This window comes from Panthera tigris, chromosome E1 (assembly GCF_018350195.1).
Source record: "Panthera tigris isolate Pti1 chromosome E1, P.tigris_Pti1_mat1.1, whole genome shotgun sequence".
Lineage (NCBI taxonomy): Eukaryota > Metazoa > Chordata > Mammalia > Carnivora > Felidae > Panthera > Panthera tigris.
The window spans coordinates 49,444,608-49,471,815 of NC_056673.1; the positions used below are offsets into that span (position 1 = coordinate 49,444,608).

Below are 27,208 nucleotides of genomic sequence, written 5' to 3' on the forward strand. Positions count from 1 at the left end.
ACAAACTGTAAGATCACGACCTGAGGGGAAACCGAGAGTCGGTCGCTTAACCGACTCAGCCGCCCACGTGCCCTGTTATTTTCTCGACTGTACTTTGAGTAGTTTTTATTATAAGCAGACATTACTTTCACTTTTTAACTTTTTAAGTCTGTTCATATATCTTGAGGCAGAGAGAGAGAGAGAGTGCAGGAGGGGAAGAGAGAGAAGGAGACAGAATCCCAAGCAGGCTCCGCACTGTCAGTACAGAGCCCGCCGCAGGGCCCGAACTTGCCAACTGTGAGATCTTGACCCGAGCACAGATCAAGAGTCTGAGGCTCAACTGACTGAGCCACGCAGCCCCTCCAAGCACACATTACTTTTAAAATCAAAGGAAAGTGAAAGCTACTTAAGGTGGGGGAAGCTTCTTAGAGGAGCAACCTTAGGGTGGATGCTTACAAATTACATGACAGGTTTCCACTCGGCACAAATAGAAGTTTCTCACTGTAATGGTCTGATCTGCAAACCAGTGAGTGTGCACTGTGGCCGACATTGATTGCTTCCCCATCGGCCATCTTCTTACCTTCCATTTCTGATGGTAGAACTTGCGTCCTAGTAAACACCCGATACGTCCTTACCAGCTTCCCTTGTGGTTATGACATGGGCAAGCCACACCATCCTGGCCAAGGAGAATTGCTGAAAAATATGCTAAGTGGCTCCCAGGAGAGGTTGTGTGTGTGTGTGTGTGTGTGTGTGTACACGTTTGCATGCATTTGTCGCATGAGGAGAAACGTCAGCCTTCCAGGGTTTGATGTGGTCATGTGTGGATGTGGTGTTTGGTGCAGCGGCAACCATTTTCTCACCATGAGGAGTGAACCCCAAGGTTGCCATCCAACACTCTGTGATGGTAGACCAGGAGGACAGAAAGGGTGGGGTCCTTGATTCACTGAACTCTAACCATCCCTTCTCTGCATCTTTAGACTTCTGGAGAATCATGTACCTACTAAGGATTCATTTCTAGTTCAGTATCGCGGCTCCTAATGGTTTCATCCTCTCTAAAATATTCCCACAGAGGCCTGTTGGTGGCATTCCTCAAATTATCTAAATGTTAAGTCAGGCCTGAGAACGTCTCCGCGTTCCTGAGTCGCTGGGCTCTATCTGTCTCAATGCAAAGCCTTGCAGCAAGGGGCCAGATCGCAGTTTTAAAATTTTTATTATTTCGTGTCATTAGATTTTGTTGCTTTAACTATTGGGGGGAATAAAGGCATTCTAATGTGACTCGCTGCCTTCTCTTTCGCGGGGTTGTTGTCATCCTTTCTGGCGCCCTGCTCCGTGGAGGACAGGGATAGAGCGTGGCGATTCCCATCTGCGGGGCGTGGAATGCCCATTCTCTGCACGTGCGGATTCGTGGGCAGGTCTTGGGGGAACGACACTGTTTGCATCTCCTAGGCGGCAGAGAATAAAGGCAATGAAATAGAGTGTGGGGGTGGGGAGCCCTGGCTCCAGTGCACGGGTTCGTATCCCGGCTCTGCCCTGACCGCTGACAGCCTTGGGCAAGTTGCTTACCACATCTCATCTTTTCTTGCTTCGTGGGTATCGTGAGGGTGATGTTAACATGGTAGAGGTCATGAAGGTTAAGGATTGGAGGTAAGGTCTTTAGTGATGAGGGAGCATGAGGGTCAAACACAGGCTGCCCCCCACATGCCCCGCAAGTGGAATATGTGTGATATTCCTTGGACACACTCTCAGCTACCCAAGAGCAAAGGAAAGGCGTTTAAGTGCGTGCCATGGTCATGTGGGAAACTAAGGCAAGAAAAACTTAAATTCCCTTACTCCCTGCAGCCCGTTGACAAGCCCTTGAAACCAGCAGAATGACCTCCCTCTAGGAGCTCAGCTGCCTGGATAGTGGCACTTCGCTGGGGGCAAAAGAGAACCTTAGCTTCATGTTAGCCCAACCTTGAGGCCCCTGTAAGTCTATTTCCTTTATCTCAACTGCCCCCAGATACATGCTGGCAACCAGACTCCAGGCTTATGGCCCCCAGATCTACATCTCAAGGGTCTCATGACTGGGGTTGTATTAAACGGTGGCGTTTCCCTAGCAACAGCTAGCCCCTCACGGTCCTGGAAAGGTGTCTTCCAAAATCCCTTAGGGACTTCCTCTATCCCTGACCCCCTGCCAACCAGAGGGTATATAACGACGAGTTACCCGTCGGGACCCCAGGGCAGCTCTTGCTACCCCCGTGCTTTAATAAAATCACCTTTTTGCACCAAAGACGTCTTCAAGAATTCCTTCTTGGCCATTGGCTCCAGACCCCATGAGCCCCCCCATCACCCAAAACGCCACCTTTTACCACCACACCTGGTGCGCGATGTGGGCTCGACACATTGGTGCTGCCGCTCCCAATTCACGCCAGCGAGCTTCTGGTTTAATGGGTTTGGGGCAAAAACCTGGGCGTTAGCATGGCTAATCACCCAGGTGATTCTGAAGCTCAGAAAAGGGTTGAGAGCTACTGGGGAGAAGAAAGGTCCAGAGCTGGGGTGTAAGGCACACTACTGAGCTCTGCTGGGCTACAGGTGGCCTTGCCATACTGGCTCCCTCCAGACACAGGGCTGACGTGAACAAGGTTGGGAAGGAGTGCCCCAGAAAGGTGGTGAACAGAGAATTTGTTAAGGAAGGAAATGCCAAGGCCCCACCCAAACCCTCTGAATGGAAATCACTGTAAGCCTGGAAGTCTGCATTTTTTTATTAAAAAAAATTTTTTTAATGTTTACTTATTTTTGAGAGACAGAGAGAGACACAGCATGAGCAGGGAAGGGGCACAGAGAGAGGGAGGCGCAGAATCTGAAGCAGGCTGCAGGCTCCAGGCTCCGAGCCAACGGCACAGAGCCCCACGTGGGGCTTGAACCCGCGAGCTGTGAGGTCATGACCTGAGCCGGAGTCGGACGCTTAACCGACTGAGCCACCCGGGTGCCCCCTGGAAGTCTGCATTTTAATCAGGCTTCCCACGTGATTCATATGCACACTCAAATTTTAGGATCATAAGAAGCTATGTCTAGAAAGTATCACAAAGACAGCACAGTAATGGTTTTAAGGAAATGCATTTGGCGATGGTCCCACTCAAAGTGACTGGAGTCCGGAGGGTCACAGGTGAGGAAGGGGAACGGGAGCCAGAACCTTCTTCCTTTATCACAGAAACTTCCCTTTGCCAGAGCCCTCTCTCTCCTCTTATTTCAGAACACCACACCTGCAACCACTTGCCTTAGGAACTTCCCCAAACCTCAGGTTACCGACCTTTAGGTAGGCTACAGTTCACCTCTTGTGGTAGATAGGATCACTGTTCTCAGTTCTTTACTCCCTCCTACCCTGCGAACTTGCGATCAACAGAAGAGGAACGAGCCACTTTCTCTGCAGGCCAGCAGGTAAGAAACATAGACGGTCGCGATGGTAAAAGCCGGCAAATTTTAGAGTAGTTTGTTACGCGGCATTTTTGCGGCCGCCACTGACTAACGCATTTCTTAAAAAAGACAAAGAATTGGGGGTTGTCGCCGTTCTCCCTAAAAGACTTAAAAAGCAAAACCAAAAAACGAAAAGCTTTTCCAAGGAGAAGGGGGCTCACCGTGGTGGCGAGGGCCTGGAAGGGGCTGAAGATCTGCCCAAGCTGGTAGCGTTTGTGCACGTTGACGTCCCCAAAGCGGCTGCGGCGCTCCTTCCGACCGGCCAGTCTCTTCTCTGCCTTCGTGTCCACAGAGTGCCAGAAGGGGCCCTGCGGGGGCACACAGGCCACAGGCACCTGCAGTGAGGGGCCGAGGTAACATGTGGTTACCAAGCACCCTGGGCTCGCGCCGAGACAAAGAATACTTTTTAAAACAGGCAGCTCTTGTCCCTGCCTCTCGCTTATCCGTTGGACTTCCATTTACCTTTCTTGATTTTCCGTGGCCTCGGGAGGCGGATAAAAGGGCCCTCCCTTCCCTTTGTTGCTGGGAGTCTGGCACATTCGAGTGAGGTCGGGGCACTGAGCTCTCCTTAGGAGCTTGCCACTCACTGTAGGACCTTGATTCCCCACCCACCTGGAAGGCCATGACTTTACAAGGTCCCTTTCCAGCCTCGAAGGGGCCTGGTGGCTATGAGACTGGAGAGTCAAGCTGGCTACCGGTCGAAGGCCATCCTTCCTGGAGGCAACAGGCAGGAGGCAGAGTGTGGTGTGGGCCGGAGGGTCCTGTCTCGTGATTCTAATCTCGCTTCTGTCAGAAACCGAGGCGCAAAGGAGCCCTGTCTGCATTCCGCTGGGAGAGACACCGCCATGGGTGCACGGTGGGTTTCCCAAGCCTGAGTTCCCTTCTGTGCGCCCTCTGCCCGGACCCAGCCCTCTCTCGGGGGCTGCCCTGCTGGGTGCCCACAGCTGTGGCCGTGCCAGCCCTGCCTTCTGACCGCCGTGACGCCCACTCTCACTTGGTCTCCTGGGTTCCCCACCCTCCCCCCATTCCCTCTCCTGCCCTCCCTCGTCGGACTGACCACCGAGCGTCACATTCCACCTGCATATCCGTTTCTCCGAGGAGCGGGTACCTCCTCAGCCTAGATTCTGATCTCAGCCCCCCCCGCCCCAGGCACGCCCTGCCCTCCCTGTTTGCAGAGGAGGCTCAGCAAAGTTTTAGATGGGGTGGCCAGTGAAGGCCTTGCTGAGGTGAGGCTTGAACAAAGACATCTGAGGTGAGGGAGGAACAGAGCAGTCTAGGCAGCGGGCATAGCAAGTGCAAAGGCCCTGTGGCAGGACTGTGGCTACCATTGTGGCAGGGGCCACAAGGAGGCTCAGGTAGCTGAAGTGGTGTGGCAGGGGGACTCTATCTGCATCACGATTTCTTTCACACCCCCCAGAGGCAGGGACGTGGTCGGCCGCCCGGCAGCAGATGGGTTCCGGCCGCGGATGGCCGAGGGTGCCCTCCTTTCTGGCCGGCAACACCTGCGAGGGTGGGGGTTGCCGAGGAGTGGGCGGCTGGACAGGCCGCAGGAACCTCATCCCAATTAGGGGCTTCGGCCATTTCCTGCCTCCCACACAGCAGGAAACAAAGATGCGTGTTGTTTTATTTCTTCCAGCCCTGACCGTAAGGAGCCAGAAGAACGCGGCCATAGCAGCTCTGGAGGCGGGCAGAGGAACCCCTAGGGATTCCGGAAATCAAACATCCCGCTTCCCGGATGGGGAAACTGAGACCCCCGCCGGGTGAGAGGACTTTCCTGAGGGCCTTCTGTTACCTTCTCGAGCATAAAGCCACTGCATAGCTTCAGGGGGGTGACTCTGCTCTAAGGGAGTCCACCTGGAAGGACGATGGCTTGAAACCCCTGGAGCTTAGAAGGAGCCGGGCCACCCCGAGTCCTCGGGACTGGGCCAGAACCTCCGGACGGCAGAGCGCATCTCCTCTGCGCCATGCGAGGCCTCCAGCCCGGCCTCTTCGAGCTCTTCTCCTGTCCCTGACTTGTCACGTTGCTTTCCTTTGGGAGAGCCAGCATCACCGGCCTCATCATCACGTCTATAATACAGTGGGCGTGTGCCTCCTTTTCCGCCTGGGTGTCTGTCCCCCCCCCCCCTCCTGTCCTGCCTTCCCACCCACCCCCACTTACCCCCATCCATCTCTCAGGGCCCCGATTTTGGCTGCCAGTGCAGTGCACCTCCACCAGAGCTAAGTCCTAACCCCTCAGCTGCGGTAAAGTCCTCCTCTGGGCTTTCCATACACGGAGCCCAAGGGTCTGTGTCCCCCACTTGACTTCCTGTGAGTGTCTCTCCCCTCGACCATGTCCCGGCTAGGCACTAAGATCCGTGAGAACAGGGCCTCTGTTTCATCCGTCCGCACGGATGGTCCATCTACATGACGACGTGTCTGCAGTAAGTGTGTGACAGAAGTTTGTCACGTGAGCAAGCAGTTACCTTTGGGAGAAGGCCATTCCCGGGTTTTGAGACAACAGGGGTAGGTGGCCCCCAAACCTCTCAAACACGTCTCACTCACAGAGCAAAACGAACCCGTTAGCCACAAGGTAAGGTGTTGAAGACTCACATCTTCCACGGTGGGGGTGTGGTAGAAATTCGGGGCCGGGAGGAGGAACAGAGGTGCCCTGGGGTGGAAAAGACCACTCGGAGCATTGGAAAACTGTCCGATTGGGAGGGTTGCCTGTTTTGTCTCTTTGGGGAACCCTGATGAGGTCATGATAACGTTATGACCTGTGTTTCTCTCCCTGCACTGGTCTTGCATGGTGGCAGAGGTGAGGGGGGGGTGGGAGGGAGACGGCAGGGCACAGAAACCACTTCCTCCTGTCTTTGTCAGGACCTTGTTGGCTCAACCCACCCCTGCGTGGGGCATTCTCTCACTTCCCAGGGTGCAAAGGATAAGGAAAAGGGGGGACCCTTGGAAGACTCACGTCAGGTATCCGTAAGCTCTTTGCCATCAGAGGAGTCAAGTCCCAGCTCCGCCCCACAGCTTTGGTGGTGCTCAGACTCGAGATTAACGGTGGATAAACGGGTCCCGGCGGGATCGGCAGCTTCCAGTCTGTTCCAAGGAGGAGAGGAGAAAAATGCCGTGCTGTAGGATCCGTGCGCAGTGCTGGCCCCTTCCCCGCCTCTACCAGGGTTAATGTCTCTGTGTTCGACCCCGACCCATAGATTAACAAGGGAGGTTCTCGCCGCAGAGAAGGAAGCAGACCCTCAACCCGGGAGCCAAGAATGAAAGTGCTCTTGTTTTGGGAGACTCATCGAACCTATACGATACTCTGATTTGCTTTCTGGAATGTGATCGGCATGGTGGGCAATTCTCTGTGCTTGGTGCATCCCTGGCAAGTTGTTTTGCGGCTGCCACATGAGTCGAGTTAATTACTGCCCTGGGGGTTTAACTGAGTAGAGAAGAGCATCCTGGGCTCCCAAGATGGTCATTTAATTAGGTTAATTAAAGACTGAATTATGTGACCCTCTCACTTTTTTGTATTTGTGCAGAATTATTTTTTACATACTAGTGTAGAAGTCGGCAAACTTTCTCTGGAAGGGCCAGAGAGTAATTATGTTAGGCTTTGAGGTCCATGTGATCTCTGTTGAAACGACACAACATGGCTGTTGCTGCACAAAAGTAGCCAGGGGGGCCTGGGTGGCTCTGTCGGTTAAGCGTCTGACTCTTGGTTTCGGCTCAGGTCATGATCTCACAGTTCGTGAGTTTGAGTCCCGCATGGGGCTCTGCGCTGACAGTGTGAAACTTGCTTGGGATTCTCTCTCTCTCTCTCTCTCTCTCTCTCTCCCTGCCGCTCAAAATAAAGAGGTAAACTTAAAAAAAAAAAAGTAGCCATAGGTAACAAGTTAACAAGTAGGTGTGGCTGTAGCTCAATAAAACTTTATTGATGGGCAACAAACTTACCTTTCAGATCATTTTCATGCATCACAAAATATTATGCCTCTGATTTCTTTTTTTCAACCATTTAAAAATGGCAAAACCATTCTTAGTTTGCCAGTCACACGAGACAGATGGCAGGACAAATTTGGCCTAATGGGCTGTCGTTTGCCAACCCCTCCATTAGCGGATGCTTCAATACACCCCCTCTTGCAAGGAGACAATTTCCTAAGGCAAGCACTGATTTCCAAAATAGAAATGAGTGTTCTGGAGTTTTCTCAGCGATTTCAAAATCCCGATGCAAGATAGACATCTGGCCCGTGACCAAGCCTTCAGCAAACCGAGCCTGGGCTGGCTGGCCTAACTCAGTGACAAAATCTAGGGTTCTCAGGGTCTTCGACGTCATCCAGTTCATACTCTAGCCCTTATGTGTGGGCTCCCAAGTGCTAGAGTAAGCGATCTCATCATCCTGACCCTTAATCACTAATTTTCGCACTGGCAGCTTTGAGGCACCGGGAGGCAATTCGGCCTCCATCTAATCTAATCTCACTTCCTGATGTTGGACGGAGATGTTTATTCCCCCCCACGCATGCACCAGAGGCATAAATAATGGCCAGACTCCATCTCTAGGTTGCCGAGCCAGCCATGGTCTTAGGGTCATTTCCCTTTCTCTAGAGTTTAGGAGCTGAGGTTGTGGACAGCCAGGGTGGGAGGCTTGGGTCTGGGTGGTATCTTCTCGTGTGGTTCCTGAAAGCTTTTAGCAGCAGCCCAGGATGGTCTCACTCTTCCAACAGAATTTAAAAATAGAGAAGGAAGCAAGCTTGACATAGCCATTTCCCCAGGATGCCAGAGTAGGTATAAAGAAATAACTCCGAATGATTCTTTCTGGGTTCCATGATACTTAATCCTTAAGACCACAGCAAGGTTGTGATATTTGAACACCTTTCATGGTGGAAGGAGGCTGGGGGGGGGGGGGGGGGGGGAGGCGGTTAGCCTAGCCCAGCCCAGGATCTTGCACATAGTAAGCTTTCAATGAGTGTTTATAAGGGGGAAGAGGTTTTGAAGGCCATGGATGCCAGCTGACCTTCCTCTCAGGTCTCTGTAGGAGCATATGTTATTCTGGTTGGGGGGGGGGGGGGCGTAGGGAACGTTCCCCTCTAGACCCAGGCAAACCACAGCCAGTCCCGATTTTCCAACCCCAGGCTGCCACGGGCTCAGTGTTATCTCAAACGAGGAATCCAGCTTCCCTGGGCTTTGCCAAAGCCTCCCCAGTCCTTAAGTGTCTGCTTTCTGCCGCATTGGCAATCAGTCCTGCTGGAAGCAGGGACGGCTCAGCAGGTAGAAGGAGCCAGCCCCGACCCGGCTCGGGATGCGTTCCAGGGGTTCTGGAGCATGCCCCTTTGTATGGGAGAGAAACCCTGGAGGGTTAGAAGTGATGGGAAAAGAGGAAGCTGGGGCTTCAGGTCGCTCTTCTTTTCTTATGGAATAATTATGACATTTTGGCAGTTTTTACGTTCCTCTCCTTGATGATAATTACTTGGGGGTGGGGGTGGGAAAGAATGGCTGCCAGGGGGTGGAAGGGAAGTCAGAAAGAGGCTGCTCTCTGCAGGGATCAGACCCTGGAGAGAGATACGCATAGTCTTAGAAGACTGAGAAGGCTTTTAAAAAGATTATTTACAACAGAAAATCTACCTCCAGGCCCTCGATCCAGAAAGCACTTCTCGTCTGGTACAAGAAGGGTGTCTTTGCCTCTTGGCATTAGACTCTGAGCTCCGGAAGGCAGACTTTGGTCTTTGAAGTCCCAGCACCCCGCCTGAAGCTGGGCATATAGTAGGTGCTGCATATATGCAGGCGACAGAGCCAATAAGCACTGAACGAGCCTGAGGAAGACAAGCTGAGCACCTTTCTTGGCTACGTGGGCAACTTATTCTGCGCTCATCGCGACCCCAGATAGTCCCCACCCAGGGGTGGGCTGTCCGCTAAAAGGAACAGCAGCCGGGACCTGGGAGAGCCCCTTGGAAAGGTGTGAAATGTGTTGAATTTCAATGTTTGCTACAAGTAAATGGGAAAATGCTTTATCGCTGCTCACATGTGGTTGTCTTGTCCTCGGCGGTTTCTCTTTAAGGGGAATTTGGCTTTCAGACCCTGGGAAGCTATCAGACTTGGGCTCCCACCGAAGTTCACATTCCTGGCGGTGTGTTGGGGTGTCCTGGGGGGCTTTAAAAAATTCCAAAGCAAGGGTGCACCCCAGGACACATGCATCTGCGTTTTGGCAGGTGGGACCCCGGAAAAAGCCATCTAGGGGAGTCAGTCGTGTGCAGTCCAGGCTGAGAACTACTGAGGCACCAAACCAGTGGGGCGGGGTGGGGGGGAGTTCTTAAGGGTAGAAATAATAATCCTTATGGATTATGGTATTCTACTGAAGTCAGCACTTTTTATCTTTGACAGTGGCTTCAATAAGTGAGCAAAACCCCTGAGTCTCTGTATCCAAAAGTCATTTAGTTGGATTTGAAAGCTTTTTTGCTGTTTGCCAGCTTTTGAACGGGGTTGGGGGGTGAGGGGAATATTAGAGAAACGCCATGATTGGTTTTTTTTCTTTTTTTTTTGGACCAAGGTCTACATTAGTGTTTTCTGAATCCACAGCTCCTAACGTGCGGCCTGCCGTGTAATAGACACTCAGAAATGCTACGTGTAATAGATACTCAGAAATGCTAGAGTAATTATAGCAGCTGCGGCTTATAGGATGCTTCCTGTTACATTCGCCATCTCATTACACCTTCAAAGCAACCATATAAGATAGGTCATATTCGTGTCTTCATTTTATAGGGTGTGGTAGGCAGACTTCTAAGATGGCCCGAGATTCTGCCGCCTATTATGTATGCCCTGTAGAGTCCCCTCCCGTAGAGTGTGCACAGGACCTGTGAATATGAAGAGATACAGTTCATCATTACATCCCATTGTGGCCAAGATGGAGGGATCTTTGTAGATGGAATTAGGTCCCCAATCAGTGGAGTAGATATGAATGAAAAAGGAATTTCTCTTGGGTGGGCCTGGCCTAATCAGGTGAGCCCTTTAAAAGAAGTTCAGGGGACTTGAGACTCAAGTCACGCTGACCGTACAGAAGCCAGCCACCCTGATTTCTAAAGCTGCCAGCAAATGGGCTCAGGCAACGAACGGGCCTCAGATAAGACCCCACGCAGAGGACCCAGCTAAGCCGGGCATTGTTTTAAGCTGCTAAATGTGTGGTAATTTGTTACACGGCACCAGAAAACGTACACACCAGTGAAGGAATAATAGTGCAGAGAAGTCACAGGACTTGGCCAAGGTCACACGTTAGGAACGGTGGAGCCGCCAGGGGAGCCCCGCCATTTCTGACCCCTGGCTGTTTACCCATGACATTGCCATCAGTTTGCGAAATAAGGTTCATCTTCATGAGCTCACTGATTTTCTGTGAACTATAAATGGGACAAAACCTAGGCGGACACCGACGCCTGCTGCTTTGTGAAACAAAGTGCAGTCAGAAGTGACAGGTATTTGCCTATGCCACGTAGGGTTTTTGCACATGGTAGGGATCAGGGCCACAGGCACGGAAAGGGTGTCTTTTCAGACTCGCACTCCAAGCCATCCCCACAAGTAGACACATTTGTAAGTCATGAGCAGGAGAAGGGATGATGAAAACTCTGTTAATCAGGACCGGGAGCACAAAAGCCAATTTACCGAACATCAAAGAGACCTCAAGAAAAAAACAAAAGACATGGCCGTGGTCACATGGTGATGCCCATCTGTTTTGCTCCCGTTGAGAGGGTGCAGACCTACTTTTCTGAGTTTAGACCATCATGATTATTAGAGTTTCCCTTCTTTAAAGAAAAGCTAGTCTTTACTTCTAGTAGTAATGCACATTTTAATCCAGCTTTTCCAGTGTGTGTGTGTGTGTGTGTGTGTAAAAGTCTGTTGGTGGAGAAGGGGTGTCTTGGAAAGTTACTGTGTTGGTCCAGTCAGCCAGAATGTATCTTTCTCTCTTCTCTTCACTAACATGTCCTCTTTCGCCTGGCTTGTGAATGTGATGAACAGAGGCGAGCAGCCATGTTGTGAACATGAGGATAAGGAGACGTAGATTATAAAAGGCTTGGGTCTCTGATGCCATCATGGAGTTCCCTACGGTCCTGCACTGCCTTCCTCTGGACATCTTGTCATGTGGGGGAAACACACTCCTCTGTTGGTGGAATTTTTTCTTTTTACCCCTTCAGGGCAAGTGCAATTCTGTTTGACATAAAAATCTAAAAAATAAAGCAAACTCCCCAAGCATTTGAAAAACACTTGGCCAGCTGTCCAGTGTCAACACATGCAAGGAATAATTCAACATTTTTATTGTAATTTAAGAATCCTTTTCTGGAGTTGTAATCGGTGAGGGAGGGGGGACTCTGGGATGCCTCCTTCCTTCATTACTGAGTCATGGGAAGAATGCACAATGGATAATGGTGTGGGAGGGGGAATAGGGTGGTTGAAATAGAATTCAACCACAATAACGAATCACTCATGGGACCTGATGTGTTTAATTTGGTCTAAGGCACAGAGGACCCAAGAAGAAGTTGCTCTTTGTCTTTGAGTAACCCTTCACGGAGCATCTGTTTGGGGTCTAAAAAGTACGTTCAGGTTTGGGGTGAGATAGATGGGCCAAAGCCACTGAATATGCCAGTGAGGCTGTCGCCTGCATCAACAGGGACAGGGTCTAGAACAGGAAGGGGACAGACCCACTTTTCCCTTCCTGGTCCGATCACAGCCACATCACTGAATTTGGCTCAGGAGCACCCAGACTGCAGCTCATTCACAGAATGATGATGACGATGGTGCAAGAATTAAAACCCTAAAACTCTGTCGTTTGGGGCGTGGCCGAAGGAGGTGGGAGTACTTTGACTGAAGAACCCAATGGCAGGGGCGCCTGGGTGGCTCGGTCGGTTAAGCGTCCGACTTCAGCTCAGGTCACGATCTCACGGTCCGTGAGTTCGAGCCCCGCGTCGGGCTCTGGGCTGATGGCTCAGAGCCTGGAGCCTGCTTCCGATTCTGTGTCTCCCTCTCTCTCTGCCCCTCCCCCGTTCATGCTCTGTCTCTCTCTGTCTCAAAAATAAATAAACGTTAAGAAAAAAAAATTAAAAAAAAAAAGAACCCAATGGCAGAACACGGCAGTAATCTTCACCTCTCTAAAAGACTGCCCGGCTGAAGAGTGATCAAACCCATCTCCCCTCCACCCCACCCCGGCTCCAACGGTTGGACTTGGGACGAGCGATGGAAGCTTCCAGAAGGCAGTTCTGGATTTGGATTTGCTTACAACGCTGACAGTCACAGCTGCCAACGACGTCGCTGCTAGCATTTCGGACCGAACTGTTCCTTGCGGGGCTGTTGGGCCGGGGTCCCCGCATTCACACGTTTGCTCCTCTGCTCAGTGACGTCACTGACGAATTAAGAAGGAGTTCCTTAGTGTCTGTTTTGTGTCAGGCTCTTAGCATTCAGACTACAACCTGGAAGGCCTCTCCACCTTGGTGCTTCTTGGGTGCTGTGAGCACCAAATCTCCCCAGATCTGCCCCACCTCCCCTGAGCAGAGGCGGGTCGTGGGCTAGGGCTGTGGTTCGGATTTCATACAACACATGGCATTCCGACTGGGGAGTGGCTGCAGATTCTTGGGATTCAGTCACCCCAGCTACTCTCTGCCCTGAGATTCCAAAAATTGCTGTGCAAACCACACATTTCCAAGGGAGCCCATTTCGCCCGTTTCTTAAACATTTATGAATCTCCCTCCCTCCCTCTCTCCCTTTGTCCCTCCCCCTCTGCCTCGCCCATGCGTGCGTGCACACACACACACACACACACACACTCCACTGTTGATCTTTATAGCCCACACCTATGGGTGTTTCCTGCCAGGATCCCTCGCCTGGCAGACCTCCTGTGGCTTTAGGACTACGGCCTGAAGCAGCGGAAGGTGGCCTCTCAGTCCCAGCTGGGTACTCCTCAAGCAAGCGGGGCCATTCGGTTCAGGCCCCTTTTACTTCTTAAGGCGTCAGGCTTGCGCGATGTAGTGAGAGCAAATTGGCGGCTGTGCAGGACTGTCTGACGCTGGTGAAAGCATCTGTTGGAAAACTTGCTTTGTAATTTCCTGAGCCTTTTGGGGTCAGAAGTGGGTACAAACCCCCAGCCCGATTACTTTCAAGTGGGAAGAAAATCAGAAACAGAAGGGCTCACGTGGGTGCAGCCTGTGGATTCCGGACCTCAGGCTCCCAGGATAAATGTTTCCGAAGCTTCCAGAAGCACTCCTTTCTTAGGGAGCCAAAAAGCACTGGCATTCTCCCGAGGGAACCGATTTGGCCCAGACTGGACCGTAAGTGGGTGGGAGTGCGGCTCGATTCGCCCTCTGCCAACGCTGCTCTGGGAGGCTTGGAGACGAGCTGGAGCGCAGAACGAGGCCCCTTAATGCACTCGCTGCATTAGTGTCTTTGATTATCTCTATCGGTTTTGTTCACCGCGGTATTTTCAGCCCTGGAACAGAGCCCGCCTCAGAGCGGGAGCTCAACAGAGATTCAGGGAGCGAAAGAACGAATCCATTTTTGTCTCCTGTACACTCCCTGAAGTTCTTGTCACTTAGCTGACTTGGGATAAATGGCTGCTGTGTGAGACACTAAAGTCCAAAAGCAAAGGGGGCTCTGAGCCCTCAACAGACCCGGAAAGGAATAGAAATTGGGAAGGTGGGGAGTGTTCGGGAATGTGGAGGTGTCTGGAAAAGCCCTGGGCTTCTGTGCCTGCCCTCAGCAAGCATCTGAGCTCAGAGATGGGAGGAGGCCAGGGGCTTCTCCCACACGCCTTTGAACTTGACAATTTCTTCTCAACTGGGCCTGCAATGAAGATTTTCAATTTGTTTGGCTTCCAGGCTGAGGCCTTTATCCCAAAATAAAGGGTCTCCTCTCTCTCTCCTACTTTTGCTATATCTCTTCTCTTTCCTTACCCTACAATTCTCCTTAATTGCTAGTTTCGGTCCTGGGGAGTAAGACCAACCTTTGCAAAAAAAAAAAAAAAAAAAAAAGAAAAGAAAAGAAAAAAAAGTAAAAATTTCCTTTCCAAGCTCTCTCTTATCTGGCTCAGCCATCACAGCTTTTCATTGGCCCCGAATGGGACTAAAACCAAGAAGACTTTTAGGCAAGCGAAACTATGATTTTCAAAAAAAAAAAAAAAGAGCCAAGTCTGCATAACTAGAACCTTTTCTGATTCCGCGTGGATAGGTCTCTGGAGGTAATTAGGAGAATTTATGTATCCCCTTCTGGCAACAGTAATTTGTCACTCTGTTGAGCTCGTGGAGTGAGTGATAGCTCTGTGTTAATGATCAGAAAAGGTCGCATCTTCCACTAAGATGATGATGAGGCTTAAAGATAACTTTTCACCTTAAAAACACCCCCTTGCTTTTCCGTCCCCTGTCAGTGAGGCACGCTTAGCAGAAATGCCATGAGGATGCATTTGCAAGAGGTTTGACTTCTTTAGCTCGACAGAGAGTCGTGGAAGGAAAGATGACCCACCCCTGTGCCTTCCCCAGCTCCCTGGAAACAGACAGTGCGGGCTGCTCTGTCTATTTAACTCAAGGTTGGTAAATTAGAGCTGGAGAGCCACAGGCAAGGACAAATCACTCCTTGGGTAATAGATAGGTGAGGCAGGGGAGAAGGGACAGAGAGGGGGAAGACAAAGAATTTGCCAAAGGAGAAGGCAAGGGACGCGTGCTTCCTGCCGGCGTAGGTGCTGTTCCGCGCGTGGATCAGTACCGTGGCCACTGCCTCCTGCTCTGAAGACGCCTACCACTGACACTAGGTGATTCGTTCCTCATACGACCGCAGTGGCCAGCGTCCGGGGCTCAGGACTGTGCTTTGCTGGGCTTAGAAGCAGCCCAACTCGGCAGAAGTAAAGGCAATGGTCGAATGGGAAAAGGGTTGCGGTCCCTTGGCCAGAGAGCAAAGGCCATCCTTGGCCGTCCCCCGGGGACGCTGTGCTCTGTGTTTCCTCCCAAGTAGCATAGCGGATCCTGTCGCAGAGAAGATGAGGTTGACCCTGGGACCCACAACACCGGATGCGGCCACCCAGCTGATAGGCACACACGGCCTTTAATTCCAATCGCTGCAACCCCTTCGGCCCCAGATAACACCAAAGTGTGCCAATTAGAGCCTTCAAGCCAGAAGTTCGGTCCTATTCGTGACAGCAGTTCTGCAGACTCTGTTTCCTACCCCAGCAGCCCTACCCTTGCGTGAGAGGCCCCGGCTCCAGGACCCCACCGTATAAACCCGAAGGGTGTCTGCAAAATGCACGGGGACCGGGTCGGTAGCCCTGGGCCGGCCTTACCCTTGGCGTCTTTCCGCGGTTCTGTTTTGCCGAGAGGCGGGCCTTCCCTGGTAGCCTCGTCATCGGCTGTGTCCTTAGCGATCTGGACACCTTCCCCCCTCGGCCGCGTCTGCCCATCAGGCAAGGGCTGGTGTGCAGGCAGGTCCTCCTCCTTCCTCTCGTGGGGGACTCTAAGTGTAGAAAAAAAGAGAAAAACCCACCATCAGGTGTGAGGTTCTGGGTGACGCGGCCCCCAGATGGGTGGCCGAGCGTGTGGTTGTCAGAGGAAGTGGCTGAACCCGAACTTCTGATGTGATGAAAACTCATTTAATCCGGGAAGAAAAGAAATTGACTCTGTTGGCTTATCGTTGCGTATTTGCTTTAGAGCAGTAATGAGGGTAGGGTGGGAATACCCCCCCAAGCAGTGGAACGATCGGAGAACAGGTGTTATGCTTCCAGGGATGCCGCTGAAGAATTATACACACACACACACACACACACACACACACACGTGTATTACAAAGAAAACGGTTCTTACAAGGATGAGACATGGGAGGTTGGGAAACATCCAGAACATCTGGTATTTTTTTAATATCAAGCAATATTCTTTTTTTTTTAATTTTAAAAAAATGCTTATTTATTTTTGAGACAGAGAGACAGAGTGCGAGCAGGGGAAGGGGCAGAGGGAGAGGGAGACGCAGAATCCGAAGCAGGCTCCAGGCTCCCAGCTGTCAGCGCAGAGCCCGACGCGGGGCTCGAACTTACGAACCGGGAGATCGTGACCTGAGCCGAAATCAGACACTCGACCGACTGAGCCACCCAGGGGCCCCGATATTCTTTTTTGTGATAATTTAAAAAATTTGAGTATAGCTGACACACGATGTGACCTCGGTTTCAGAAGTACAACGTAGTGATTCGACTTCTCTGTATCACAATTGTAGCTACCATCTGTCACCAGAGCAATTTCCTCTTTAGGGGGTACAATGAATATGCTGCACATCAAACTGCATTTCCTGTTTCTTCCCCCCACCCCCACTTCCCATGATATCAATTTTTTGTATTTGGGGAAATAGGAAACAGTTGTTGATTTTCAAGCATCCAAGTGCCCCCCACTGGACAAGACCCACAAGGTCCTTCCTGATCTGACCCTGTTCCCTTCTCCATTTTCTGTTTCACCCCCTGCCCCCCCCCCACCACCCCCAACCTCCCACCCAGTGCACTTTCACCAGGTGAGCCATCCCAGTGCCCTGGAAATGCTTCTGGCTCTCGGGTCTCTGCGATGGGCTTGTCTCTCCTCCTCTGTCTGGAATGTAACACTTCCCCTCTTTCCTTTCCTCGTGCTCCCCTCCTCCCAGGGAACGCCTACTCATGACTTCCTCTATGGGGCTGTCCGTGACACCCCCCCCCCCCCCCCGCCAGTTCTCACCCTTAGATGTAGACCTGCCCTCCCTCTGGTCCCTGGCATCTTTGAAGTATCTCCATGTTAATAATGACCAGTTGCACAATAAATGGTCTGTTTTCACACCTACTTCCGCTGTTCAATTTCATGTTCTATGAGGTCATAGACTCTACCTTGCACATGGACGGCTCCCCAGCACGTAGTGCAGATCTAGCAAGAGGCAGATCCTCAGTGTCTGTTGGTTGGGTGCCTGGATGGATGGAGGGTGGGTAGGTGACAAAGCACTGGGTAAAGGTAGAGAAGGACAAAGGCAGTAGACCCAAAATATGAGTCGTGTGGAAGGGAACGTCAGGGTGGGAGGGGCGTGTATAATCAAGCTCAGATCCGCAGTGACAACCAGGGTCAGAGTTAGGAGCAGAAAGTCAAGGGCGGTGCTTCTGTACCCATGAGGGTCCCAGCCGAGCCTCGTCAGGAATGTGCCCCTCCAGGAAGGGCTCGGAAAGCAGAGCACGATTTTTGCTTTGGCATGCTGTGGTTAGCGCTACGTGGCAGCATCTCGGGTGGGTTTCATTTTTTTCCCCGAAAGCCAAAATAATTTAATCTGAAAGCCAGCCTGCTGGAGGTGATAATTAGAAGACAAGGGTTACAGAAATAGAAATAACAGTGTCTACACTTGGAGCCTCATGTTAGCGCCTGTCATTGAGCTAGCCTCGCTGATACTGGACAGAAACCTAAACATTTTTCCGTGCCATCCACGTTTTAAAAAGGTGCATCATTTTTCCCTCATGAGTCTCAACTTGGCTCCTGGCATTGTAGTTCCTGAGGCTTCCAATCACTGAGGACGGTTCCCTTGCTGCTCTCCAAAGATCTAAGCTGTTCGTCTGCTGCCTAGTTGCAAATAGCTGGGCAGTTTTGCAGGAAAACCAAATTCTTAAGCTGAAAAGAACATCTGCTCTGTGTCTGATCACTAGATACCTCCAGCTTTTCTAGCAAGTTGTAACATGTGTACTGACAACCCTCAGGCATATTTTGGCACATTAAGGAAATCTACACTCAATAAATATGTTATTAGACGTGTGTCTCCAGTGCCCTATTCAAGGACCCTCACGTGCTTCACTCACTCTGAGATGCTTGTTTATAAAGTTGTAGCCGTGCCCTTACCAGGTAGATATGCAAACGAGAGCGGGTCCACAGGACTCAATTAAGCCTTGTCTTGTCCTCGGTGACTGCGGGGGGAGCTGGGGATGTCCTCCATAACAGCACTTTCTGGCACTTAAAAAACATGCTCACAAAATGTCGAAGAGAAGAGAATACTTTTTAAAGGGCCCCACGTCAAGGAACCAGTGACCAGATCTCCATCTGTTTCATATCAAATGTGTTTATTATCTTTGCATCTCATTCCACAGCTCTGCATAGTCGGTTAGCAAATATCTTTTGGGATCTTAACTTATGCTTAAGAACATGTTTTTATAAGTGTAACTGGATGTTTGCTCTCACACAGAGACAGTGGTATCTCTTTCTTCACTTTGACTCTGTGCTTTATCGAAACTGTGGGAGAGTGCCCGTGGGCTCCATTCATTCAACACTCAGGGGTTTTTTTTTGTTGTTTGTTTGTTTTTTGGGTCCCCCACCCCCCCCAACGATGTCCCAAACTCTACCTTAGAAGTTGAGCGGAAACAAGATAGTAAGTAAATATATAAGTGAAGTAATTGTGGGTTGTGAAAGGTGCCAGAAGGGAAATAAACAAGGGAGCCAGTAACTGTCAAGGACAACCCTTTGGACTGGGTGGTCCAAAAAGGCTCTTTGGGCAAAAGAATTAGGAGCTGAGACCTGAAGGGAAGAACAAGCTGTTCAAAGAGAAATTAGGCGATGGGCACCCGGGCAGAGGAAATGGTAACTGTAAAGGCTTTGAAACAGTCCAGGACTTGGCCTATTTGAGGAAGAGAAAGCAAGCCAGCATGGCTGGAGAGGACAGAGAGGGGGAAAGTGGCATGAAATGCAGCTGGGGAGAGTCCAGAGTCGGTCAGGCAAAGCCCCGTGGGAAATGTTCAGGGTTTCAGATTTTATTCCAGAAGCAACCAGAAAGCCAGGAGAAAATGCCATGCATGGATCTGCATTTCGTGAGGATTAGGCTGGCTAATCTGTGCAGAAGAGTGGGGAGAGAGGGGAAGGGGAGGGGTGAGGCTGGAAGGGAGATGGCTGCATCAGCTGAGGTGAGAGGTGTGTCGTGGGAGGTGGGGAGAGGAGGGTGGGATGGAGAGGTTTGGGGGGTGGGCTTGACAAGCCCCCCTGGCTGGAGGGGACAAGGGACAGGAAGACCCAGAGACCCGCTGGTGATCTGACCCGAGCGACAGGGGGGTGCCAGTGTTACTTACAGGGAAGGGGCGGTCTCAGGGAAGGAATGGCTGCTTTGTGGAAAGGTGAGGGCTGGAAATCCATTGTGAATGTGCGAACCGGGAGACCTGTCTCTCAGCTCTGGGTAGAAACGAAGAAGCCTCTTGGCAGTAAATCTCTCGAAACGACAAAGTTTGGGCGCCTGAGCCTGGGTGGCTCAGTTGGTTGAGCGTCCGACTCCTGGTTTCAGCTCACGTCATGATCTCATCGTGTGTGGGTTTGAGCCCTGGGTCAGGCTCTGCGCTGACAGCACTGAACCTGCTTGGGATTCTCGCTCTCTCCCTCTCTCTGCCCCTCCCCTGCTTGTGCTCTCTCTCTCTCTCTCTCTCTCTCAAAAATAAATAAATAACAACAACACCAAAAGAAAGGGTAAGGTTTATCATTTATCGTTATAACTTTAGAAGTAATGAGACATTTGGAAGAATGGGCAGTGGAGCTCGAGACAACTCAAGCTGGGGAGATGAGCGATGGCTCCAGAGTTGACAATAAATCCAGCGAGTGGCGGGGTGCATGGAAATACGCAACCAGGAATCTTCTCCCCCGCAACTTCTCGTTGGATCAGACTTCATTTCTGTGCTGGACTAAAACTGCTAGGTGAGGAGTGGGTGAGGGGAGAACAAGAGCTGCTTGTGCTGAGAAGGGTGGCGGAAACATCCGGAAAGGAGGATGAGAATCATGACGTAGATGGAAAGAAGTACTCGGAGCTTGGAAGGCATGCCTAGGGGATGATACAATCTACGTATTTTAATAGTGTCCTTTGAGTTTCAGTGAGTGGAACTCCTTTTTAAAAAAGGTTTATTTATTTATTTTGATAGAGAATGAGTGCGAGCAGGGGCAGGGGCAGAGAGGGAGGGAGAGAGAGAATCCCAAGCAGGCTCTGCACGGTCCTTGCAGAGCCTGATGCGAGGCTTGAACTCACGAACCCCGGGAGATCGTGACCTGAGCTGAAATCAAGAGCTGGATGCTTAACCGAATGAGGCGACCCGGAACCCATTTTTTAATACAGCAACCCTACAAATGATTTTCTCTGAAAATCACGGATGAGAAAACATGAACCAAGGCATCTGTTAACATTTCTTCAGCTGCGTCTCTGTGTTCCTATTAATTTTCAGCAGATTCTGTTTGTTTTTCCACCAGCCTGCCTATTTCCGAGTACACGCAGTCCCACTCTTTACTTGGCTTATCTCCTTTTCTGTTTGCTTATCTCCTTTTCTTTTCTGGATGGTGCTTTTAAGAAGCACAATATTTGGATCATGGGGGAGCAGCCTGCAGTGCAAAAATGCATCGTCTGGAAGTTCTCACTGGCACCCGACTTGCAAGGATCGATTGTCCCTCTGGGTTTCTGGTTTGCGTATCTACAGTCTCCGAGCTGTGCAAGGGGAAAGTCTTTCACTTTGGATAGGAGAAGCCTAAGTTCTGGAGTTTGAGAGGCCTGAGTTGGTCCCTTAGTTCTGTTGCTTTCTATTTTGTGACTTCAGGCTTGTGACCTAATGCGTCCCAACCCAATGTTTTCACCTGTAAAATGGGTAGTGATATATGCAAGTTGCAGGGTTGTGGAGTTTAGGCGGCATGACTTAGGTGAACTTAGGTGAAGTTCTTATCGTGGTATGTGCTTCATGCTGGTAACCCCAAGCAGCCCATCATATCGTTATTGCTAAGCTTCCAACAAAATGGTCGTCGGTGTGATGGAAAACAAACACTGTGGGTGGCCTGTAAAGGCTGTTGACAGGCATTACAGTGGGAGCGGAGGGTGCCAGGGTGCTGGGTGGGGTTTCTCTGTCACCGTCCAACAAAGTCTGAAAACTGGAAGCCTTGTAGTGTGTTGAACTCATCCATCGGTGAACCTGGCTAACAAATTTGAACTGAACAATTCAACTTAAAAAAGGGAGACAGGGGCTCAGTCGGGTGAAGCGTCCGACTTCAGCTCAGGTCATGATCTCGTGGTTCATGAGCCCCCTATCAGGCTCCGTGCTGACAGCTTAGACCCTGGAGCCTGCTTTGATTCTGTCTCTTCCTCTCTCTGCCCCTCTCCCGCTCAAACTCTCTCTCTCTCTCTCTCAAAAATAGACAAACATTCGAAAACAAAAACAAAAATGAGAAATTTTCCCATGCAACGTGGATCACAAGCAGCTCTTGAGACATCAGAGCTGGTGACGTGGGATGCCCACCATTCCAGACGGTGACTGTCAGCTGTGACTTGGAAGCAGCTGATGCTGTGATAGGGGGCGCCCTTTTCAGTTCCCAGTTGTGCCTTCTCAGCTCTCGGCCCCTCTTAGACAGACTGGTCTTAGATCTTATATGGACTCTTGATTAGCTTGTATAACCTTGGACAAATTCTTTCACTCTTCTAGTCTCAATTTTTCCCACCTGTAACAAGGAGACGGTAATAATGCTTACCCCAGAAGGTCCTTTTTTTTATTTTTAAGTTTATCTATTGAGAGAGAGAGAGAGAGAGAGAATTCCAAGCATGCAGGGCTCGAGCTCATGAAATGTGAGCTCATAACCTGAGCCGAAATCACGAGTGGGATGCTCAGCAGACTGAGCCACCCAGGTGCCCACCAGAAGGTTCTTTTGAGTAGTACGTCCCATCAACAAAAAGTCTTTCCACAGTGCTTGGCATACAGAAAGCACTCAGGGCTAGCTATTGTTGTCATCAGAACGCTTTGAGAATTTGTGGGCTTCTAATGGAAACACACGCTTCGACGGACACTGACGGAAGTTAAACCGTGGGTAAGACAGACTTGTGTCACAGGGACATAGTATTTTTGAAAAATGCCACGGAGATTTCCTTTTGCATATACTCTTGTACTTTCTTTGCTCCCCACTCTCCTTTCAGGGATAAGCTTTGTGGGTAGATGTCCTTTGTTACTTCCACCCTCTACTTGTCCCCATCCTGGAGCTGGCTGACTGGGTTATATCAATGGACTCTCTTGCCTCTGGGGTCTAGGTAGGTTTGGCCAATGGGATGCTCCAGTTGGGGATCCAAAGAAGGAAGAAAGATGCTGGTACGTATTCCTCTGGCTGGCTCCTCCCCTAAGGGTTTCGCTTGACCTGCTAGGACCCTAACGGAACGGAACTGGTTCTCTCTCCACACTTTCTCCTTCAGGATGTCATAGGCCTTCCCTCGGGTCATCAGGCCTTGGGTCTAGGTAATGACTACACTGTTCCCCTATACCTCTCCCATACCTTTGCAACACCACTTTGATTTATTCTACGAGGTAAGTCACTGGTTGACGTAGCTTCTGCTGTCTCGGAGAAAATTAGAATCCTTACAGCAGAAAGCGAAGAAAATGGAGTCATTTCTAGGGTCCTAATTTCAAGATGGCACTTTGCATCCACGGCAATGGAGAAATCAAGCTTTGTGAAGAAAGAAAAGAGTTTTCTGCATTTCTCGGGGTCTCCTTCAACATGGAAAGAGTGAGGCTAGATCAAAAGAAAGCCAAAGTGCGGAATGGCAGAGGAAAAGATTTATGGGCGATTTCCACCAGACAGGAAGAGGAAGTAGAAAATGTTGCTACAAGAGACAGGAGGGCAGTTCCGAGACGGTAGAACCTGGATGTGGTCCACAGCTTGGTCACTGAGAAGCAGCTGCCTCTTCCCCTCAAGCCTCCCCTTTCCCCAACCCACCAGGCGTAAGCAAAATTGGGGTGATGAGGTGTTAGGAACCCTCACAGAAAACCACAGATGGTTTGAGGGGCACTCAGCACATCTCGGCTCACCCCCTGCCCTGTGCTTTCCTGCTGTGCCTACCATGGTCCGCAGGTGGTAATACAGCCAGCGTAGAGGGGTCCCGGAGGCCCAGAGTTTCTGTCTGCCCTGCTGAGAGGATGTCAGGGAGTAAGAGTAGCTGTGTCCTGCCACCAGCCTGTGGTCAGAGCAAGGAAGAGAGAGGCGACAAAGCACCCGGACCTGGGGATCTGAGGGACCCCCAGGGACCCGAGGTGTCAGCAGCAGATGCCAGCTGGACACCCACAAAGGACAGTGAGATCTGCTACACGTACAGGAACACCAGCCCAGGACGTCCAGGGACGAGACCAGCTGGTAGCTGAGAACACCAAGGACCCGACCGAAAGGGTGTGTCGGCTTCCCTCTGCACCCAGATACCATGTTGGAGGGAGGAGGAGCGGCCAGTGGCCCCTGGAGAGAAGGAAGAAACTGCCTTTGAAGTGGCAGAGTATTTCCCCAAATGAGGCTGAGTTTACCTCAAAGTGAAAGGGTTCAAACAGGAGTAGAATAAGTTACTCTCGACTGACAAACTTGTTTTCTCTCTGCCATCGAGGAGGAACGGGAGCTCCAGAGTAAGAGAGTGGGGATGACCCACAGTGAGCTTCATTTTTTCGCGCCTCCGAATGTGTCGTGTACATTTTGATGCCCCGTCCTTGACTTCCTCAGAAGACTGACCCTTTACATGAGACCTTGGTGTCAGAGGTGCTGAGTCACGTGAGGGATGGTGAATGCATTTAATCTACTACAATTGACTTTTTCTTATTAAGTCATCTCAGTATAACAACATTCAAGGAAAATAATACAGAGAAATATCCATATCCCCTCTACCTTATGGTGAAGACGTTCACTTTTTTTTTTTTAATGGCTTCTTTATCCATGTTGTTAAAATATCGGCTAACAGATTGACCGAACCCCGCGTATAAGAAAGCCAGTGCTGTCGACAGCCAGAACTTGTCCCCGGTGACGTAAAGGAAGAGAGAGGTGAGCTGGTTACCTGACATTGTCATATGGCGTCAAGCTTTTGCTTACTTGGGAGACCTTCCAACTAGTGAAGTGGGACATTCTTAGGATGCTGTCCAGAGTCAACAGTGTTGATAGAATTTCACACTTTATTTCCTGCTCCTTAGCCTTTGCCCTTGTACAAAATCCCAGGATTCATGGGCATCCCTCTCCATCCTTTCTCTGGCATCCTAGACCCCGATTCTGGGGCTCTGGCCTCCTTTGGAATGTTGACATTATGATGTTCATGTTAGAAGGTTGTGGGTGGAGTCCCCAAGCCTGTTTAAACAGGCTTCCGTCCTACAGAAGGGATTTTAGCTCTGCTTACCTCTGCATGTCTTTTCCCTTTTGTGTTCTAATGCACGTGCCATTTTAAGGAGGCGTTTTACTTGGGTTGGGGAGCGCGTTGTGAAGCAAAATACATCCCCCTGTTCTCATGGGTGTCTCCCTGATCGGGAAGCAGGTGCAGTTCTAAACAATTGCCTATTCATGTACCTCCATGGGCTTGGAACTCTAAAGAGACACAGATCTGCCCACATCCATGAGCAGGGGAGACGCCTATTTATTTCAGCAAGATGGCGGACCAGGGTTGATCTGGACGTGATATTATGGATTGGGAAGCTTGTTTGTGAGAGGTGAAAGCAGCTGATATTTTGAGATGTCATTCAGTTGTCTGTGTAAATACTCCCAAGGGTGTCTTCTCAGCAGTCCCCACGGTTGGCAGAAAAGCCTCGGGTGATGACAGCTTTGGGGTCACTTGAGAAGTATTCAACACAGGATGATGCATCTGTGGGCTTTTCAACCATGAAGGAAAGGGGGCTTCTTCGATGAATCCCAGGGAATAAAATGGAGGAAATACCAGATCAAATCTAGACACAAGATCTGTGGACAAGTGGGTGCAATAAAGAAACTGTTTAAGACTTTATACTTTTCTCACTGACATCAGGCTTTTTGGTTCCCGACGCCTACCGTATCAGTATTCCTGGCATTGACAGACGTGAAATCACAGCAACCGAACAAAATGGGAAAAATCAGACCATGACAAATCAGCTTGGCATTATTTCTAACTTCTGTCAGGATTTCCTCTTCGACCCATGAAGAATTGAGAATCACTAAGTTTCCAAACATACAAGGGTAGTCCTAACTGTTGTTTTTTGTTTTGGTGGGGTGGGGGCTGGGGGTTGTAGGTAGGGCAGAATTGAGTTCTTATCTTCTTGACTTGTGATCAGATGATAGAGGCCATATGCTTTATCAATGCTTTGATATTATTTGAGATGCCCTTTATGGCCTAGCATGTGCTCAGTTTTTGGAAGTATTCCCTGTAAATTTGAAAGGAATGCAGATTATCTAGGAGTTGAGATAAAGTTCTAAACATGTGGATTTGATAAAGTATCTTACTCATGCTATTCAAATATCCAACATCATTATCAATCTTTTGATCCCGTGAGCAATCATGTTGTAACAGACGAATGTTAAAATCATACTTTAGGAAATTCAATTTTTCCCAAGTCTATTATGATATCACTTTTACTTTACTTTACTTTTACTTTATATGAAATCACGCTTTCGTACATCCATCAAATATTGACAGTTTCATATGGCTCAACCTAATATTTTGAGGCTACGTTGCTGACGTTTGCTGTCTCTGGTTTCTTATATTTTTCTGATTTATTATGTGATAACCTTCCTTGTCCTTACATAACATCTTTTAAAGTTTCTTCCACCTGACATTTATATGGTAAGAACATCTTTATTTCGATCAGAACTTTTCTAGTGTAATCCATGTCTCTGTATACTGATGAAGTTCTATTTGGATTAATGTTTGCCATGTTCTTTTTTTCTATTTATCATACTTTTTCTTTGCTCTCTGCCCCTGCCCCCTGCCTTGTTTTTGACCTTTTAGTTAAGTAAATTTTCTTCAATCTGATTATTCCCTGCCTCTAAGTCTTTGGAATTCTAAGTCTATATATTCTATTTCTACAGTAGTCTTACCAACAGACTCAACTCTGATGACTTCATTTTTTTCCAGGGAAACCCTTGGACTCCCGGGTGTGTCCAGGAGTCGAAATATCCCACACATGGATAAACACACCAGTTTCTCCAGAAACCAGGATGCTTTTATTTGGTCACTTGTCAGCCACACACATATATTGGTGGAAAGGAGCATAAAACGTCCCTGAGTTTCGTGGAGATCCAAGACCACTGAGGTCCGTCTCCTCTGGTGATGGAATTTAATAAACCAAGCTCCATGAAAGTGCCGGAGTTCAATGGGGTTTGACTCACAAAAATGCCAATTTCACGGAGTTCAGTTCAATACTTTACTTCCCCAGCACATTATTTTTATTTTTATTCATTTATTTATTTTGCTTTTTTACATTGCTTCTTCCTTGCACCCTTCCTCTGTTTCCACCACGAGTCTCTGTGTCTTTCTCTTATACTCTCCTCCGTGGCTCTTGCCTTGTCTCTCTTTCCTGTCCCCAAAACTCTGTGCCAGGAAAGACTAGAACTTGTGTGCGGAATTGCTACGATGTAGCGGTTAAGAGTGTGGCTCTGGGGAGCCCGGGGTGGCACAGTTGGGTAAATGTCCCACTCTTGATCTCAGCTCAGGTCCTGATCTCACAGTTCCTGAGTTCGAGCTCCGCATCGAGTTCTGTGGCAATGGCCTGGGGGCCGCTTGGGATTCTGTCTCTCCTTCTCTCTGCCCCTCCCCTGCTTGTGTGCCCCTCCCCTGTCTCTCTCTCTCTCTCTCAAAACAAACTTAAACAAAAATTAAAAAAAAAGAATGTGGCTCTCTTGCTTGATGGCGTGGAGCTAATACTCTCCTTCTGAATGGCTCTGGGGAAGTGACTTAACCTTTCTGTGCCTTGAGTTCTCATCTACAAAAGAGGGATCATAATGCTTCCTGTTTTGTGCCCCTGTGAAGTTTCAATAAGCTCAAGGAGCTGAAGGAGGTAGAAAAACATGAGTAAGATGTTCAGTAAATATGAACTAACATCCCCGGATCAAAA

The 27,208-nt window shown here is 49.8% G+C and overlaps 1 protein-coding gene across 3 annotated transcripts; it reads right to left on the minus strand.

Moving 5' to 3' along the window:
* Nucleotides 1-1,170: 1,170 nt before the first annotated feature.
* LOC102967098 lies at nt 1,171-24,409 on the minus strand. 3 transcript variants are annotated; one of them, XM_042967542.1, is made up of 5 exons: nt 24,196-24,409; nt 15,704-15,873; nt 6,383-6,510; nt 3,594-3,740; nt 1,171-1,421 (listed from the first exon to the last, which is right to left on the minus strand). In XM_042967542.1, exons 1-5 carry the CDS (start codon nt 24,261-24,263, stop codon nt 1,191-1,193), a joined length of 744 nt encoding a protein of 247 aa, XP_042823476.1. In that variant the 5' UTR covers nt 24,264-24,409; the 3' UTR covers nt 1,171-1,190. The 3 variants fall into 3 exon arrangements, with proteins under 3 accessions (XP_042823476.1, XP_042823475.1, XP_042823477.1); XM_042967541.1 differs by having other exon boundaries at nt 3,594-3,767; XM_042967543.1 differs by lacking the exon at nt 1,171-1,421 and adding an exon at nt 3,066-3,491 and having other exon boundaries at nt 3,594-3,767.
* Between the last annotated feature and the right edge of the window lie 2,799 nt (nt 24,410-27,208).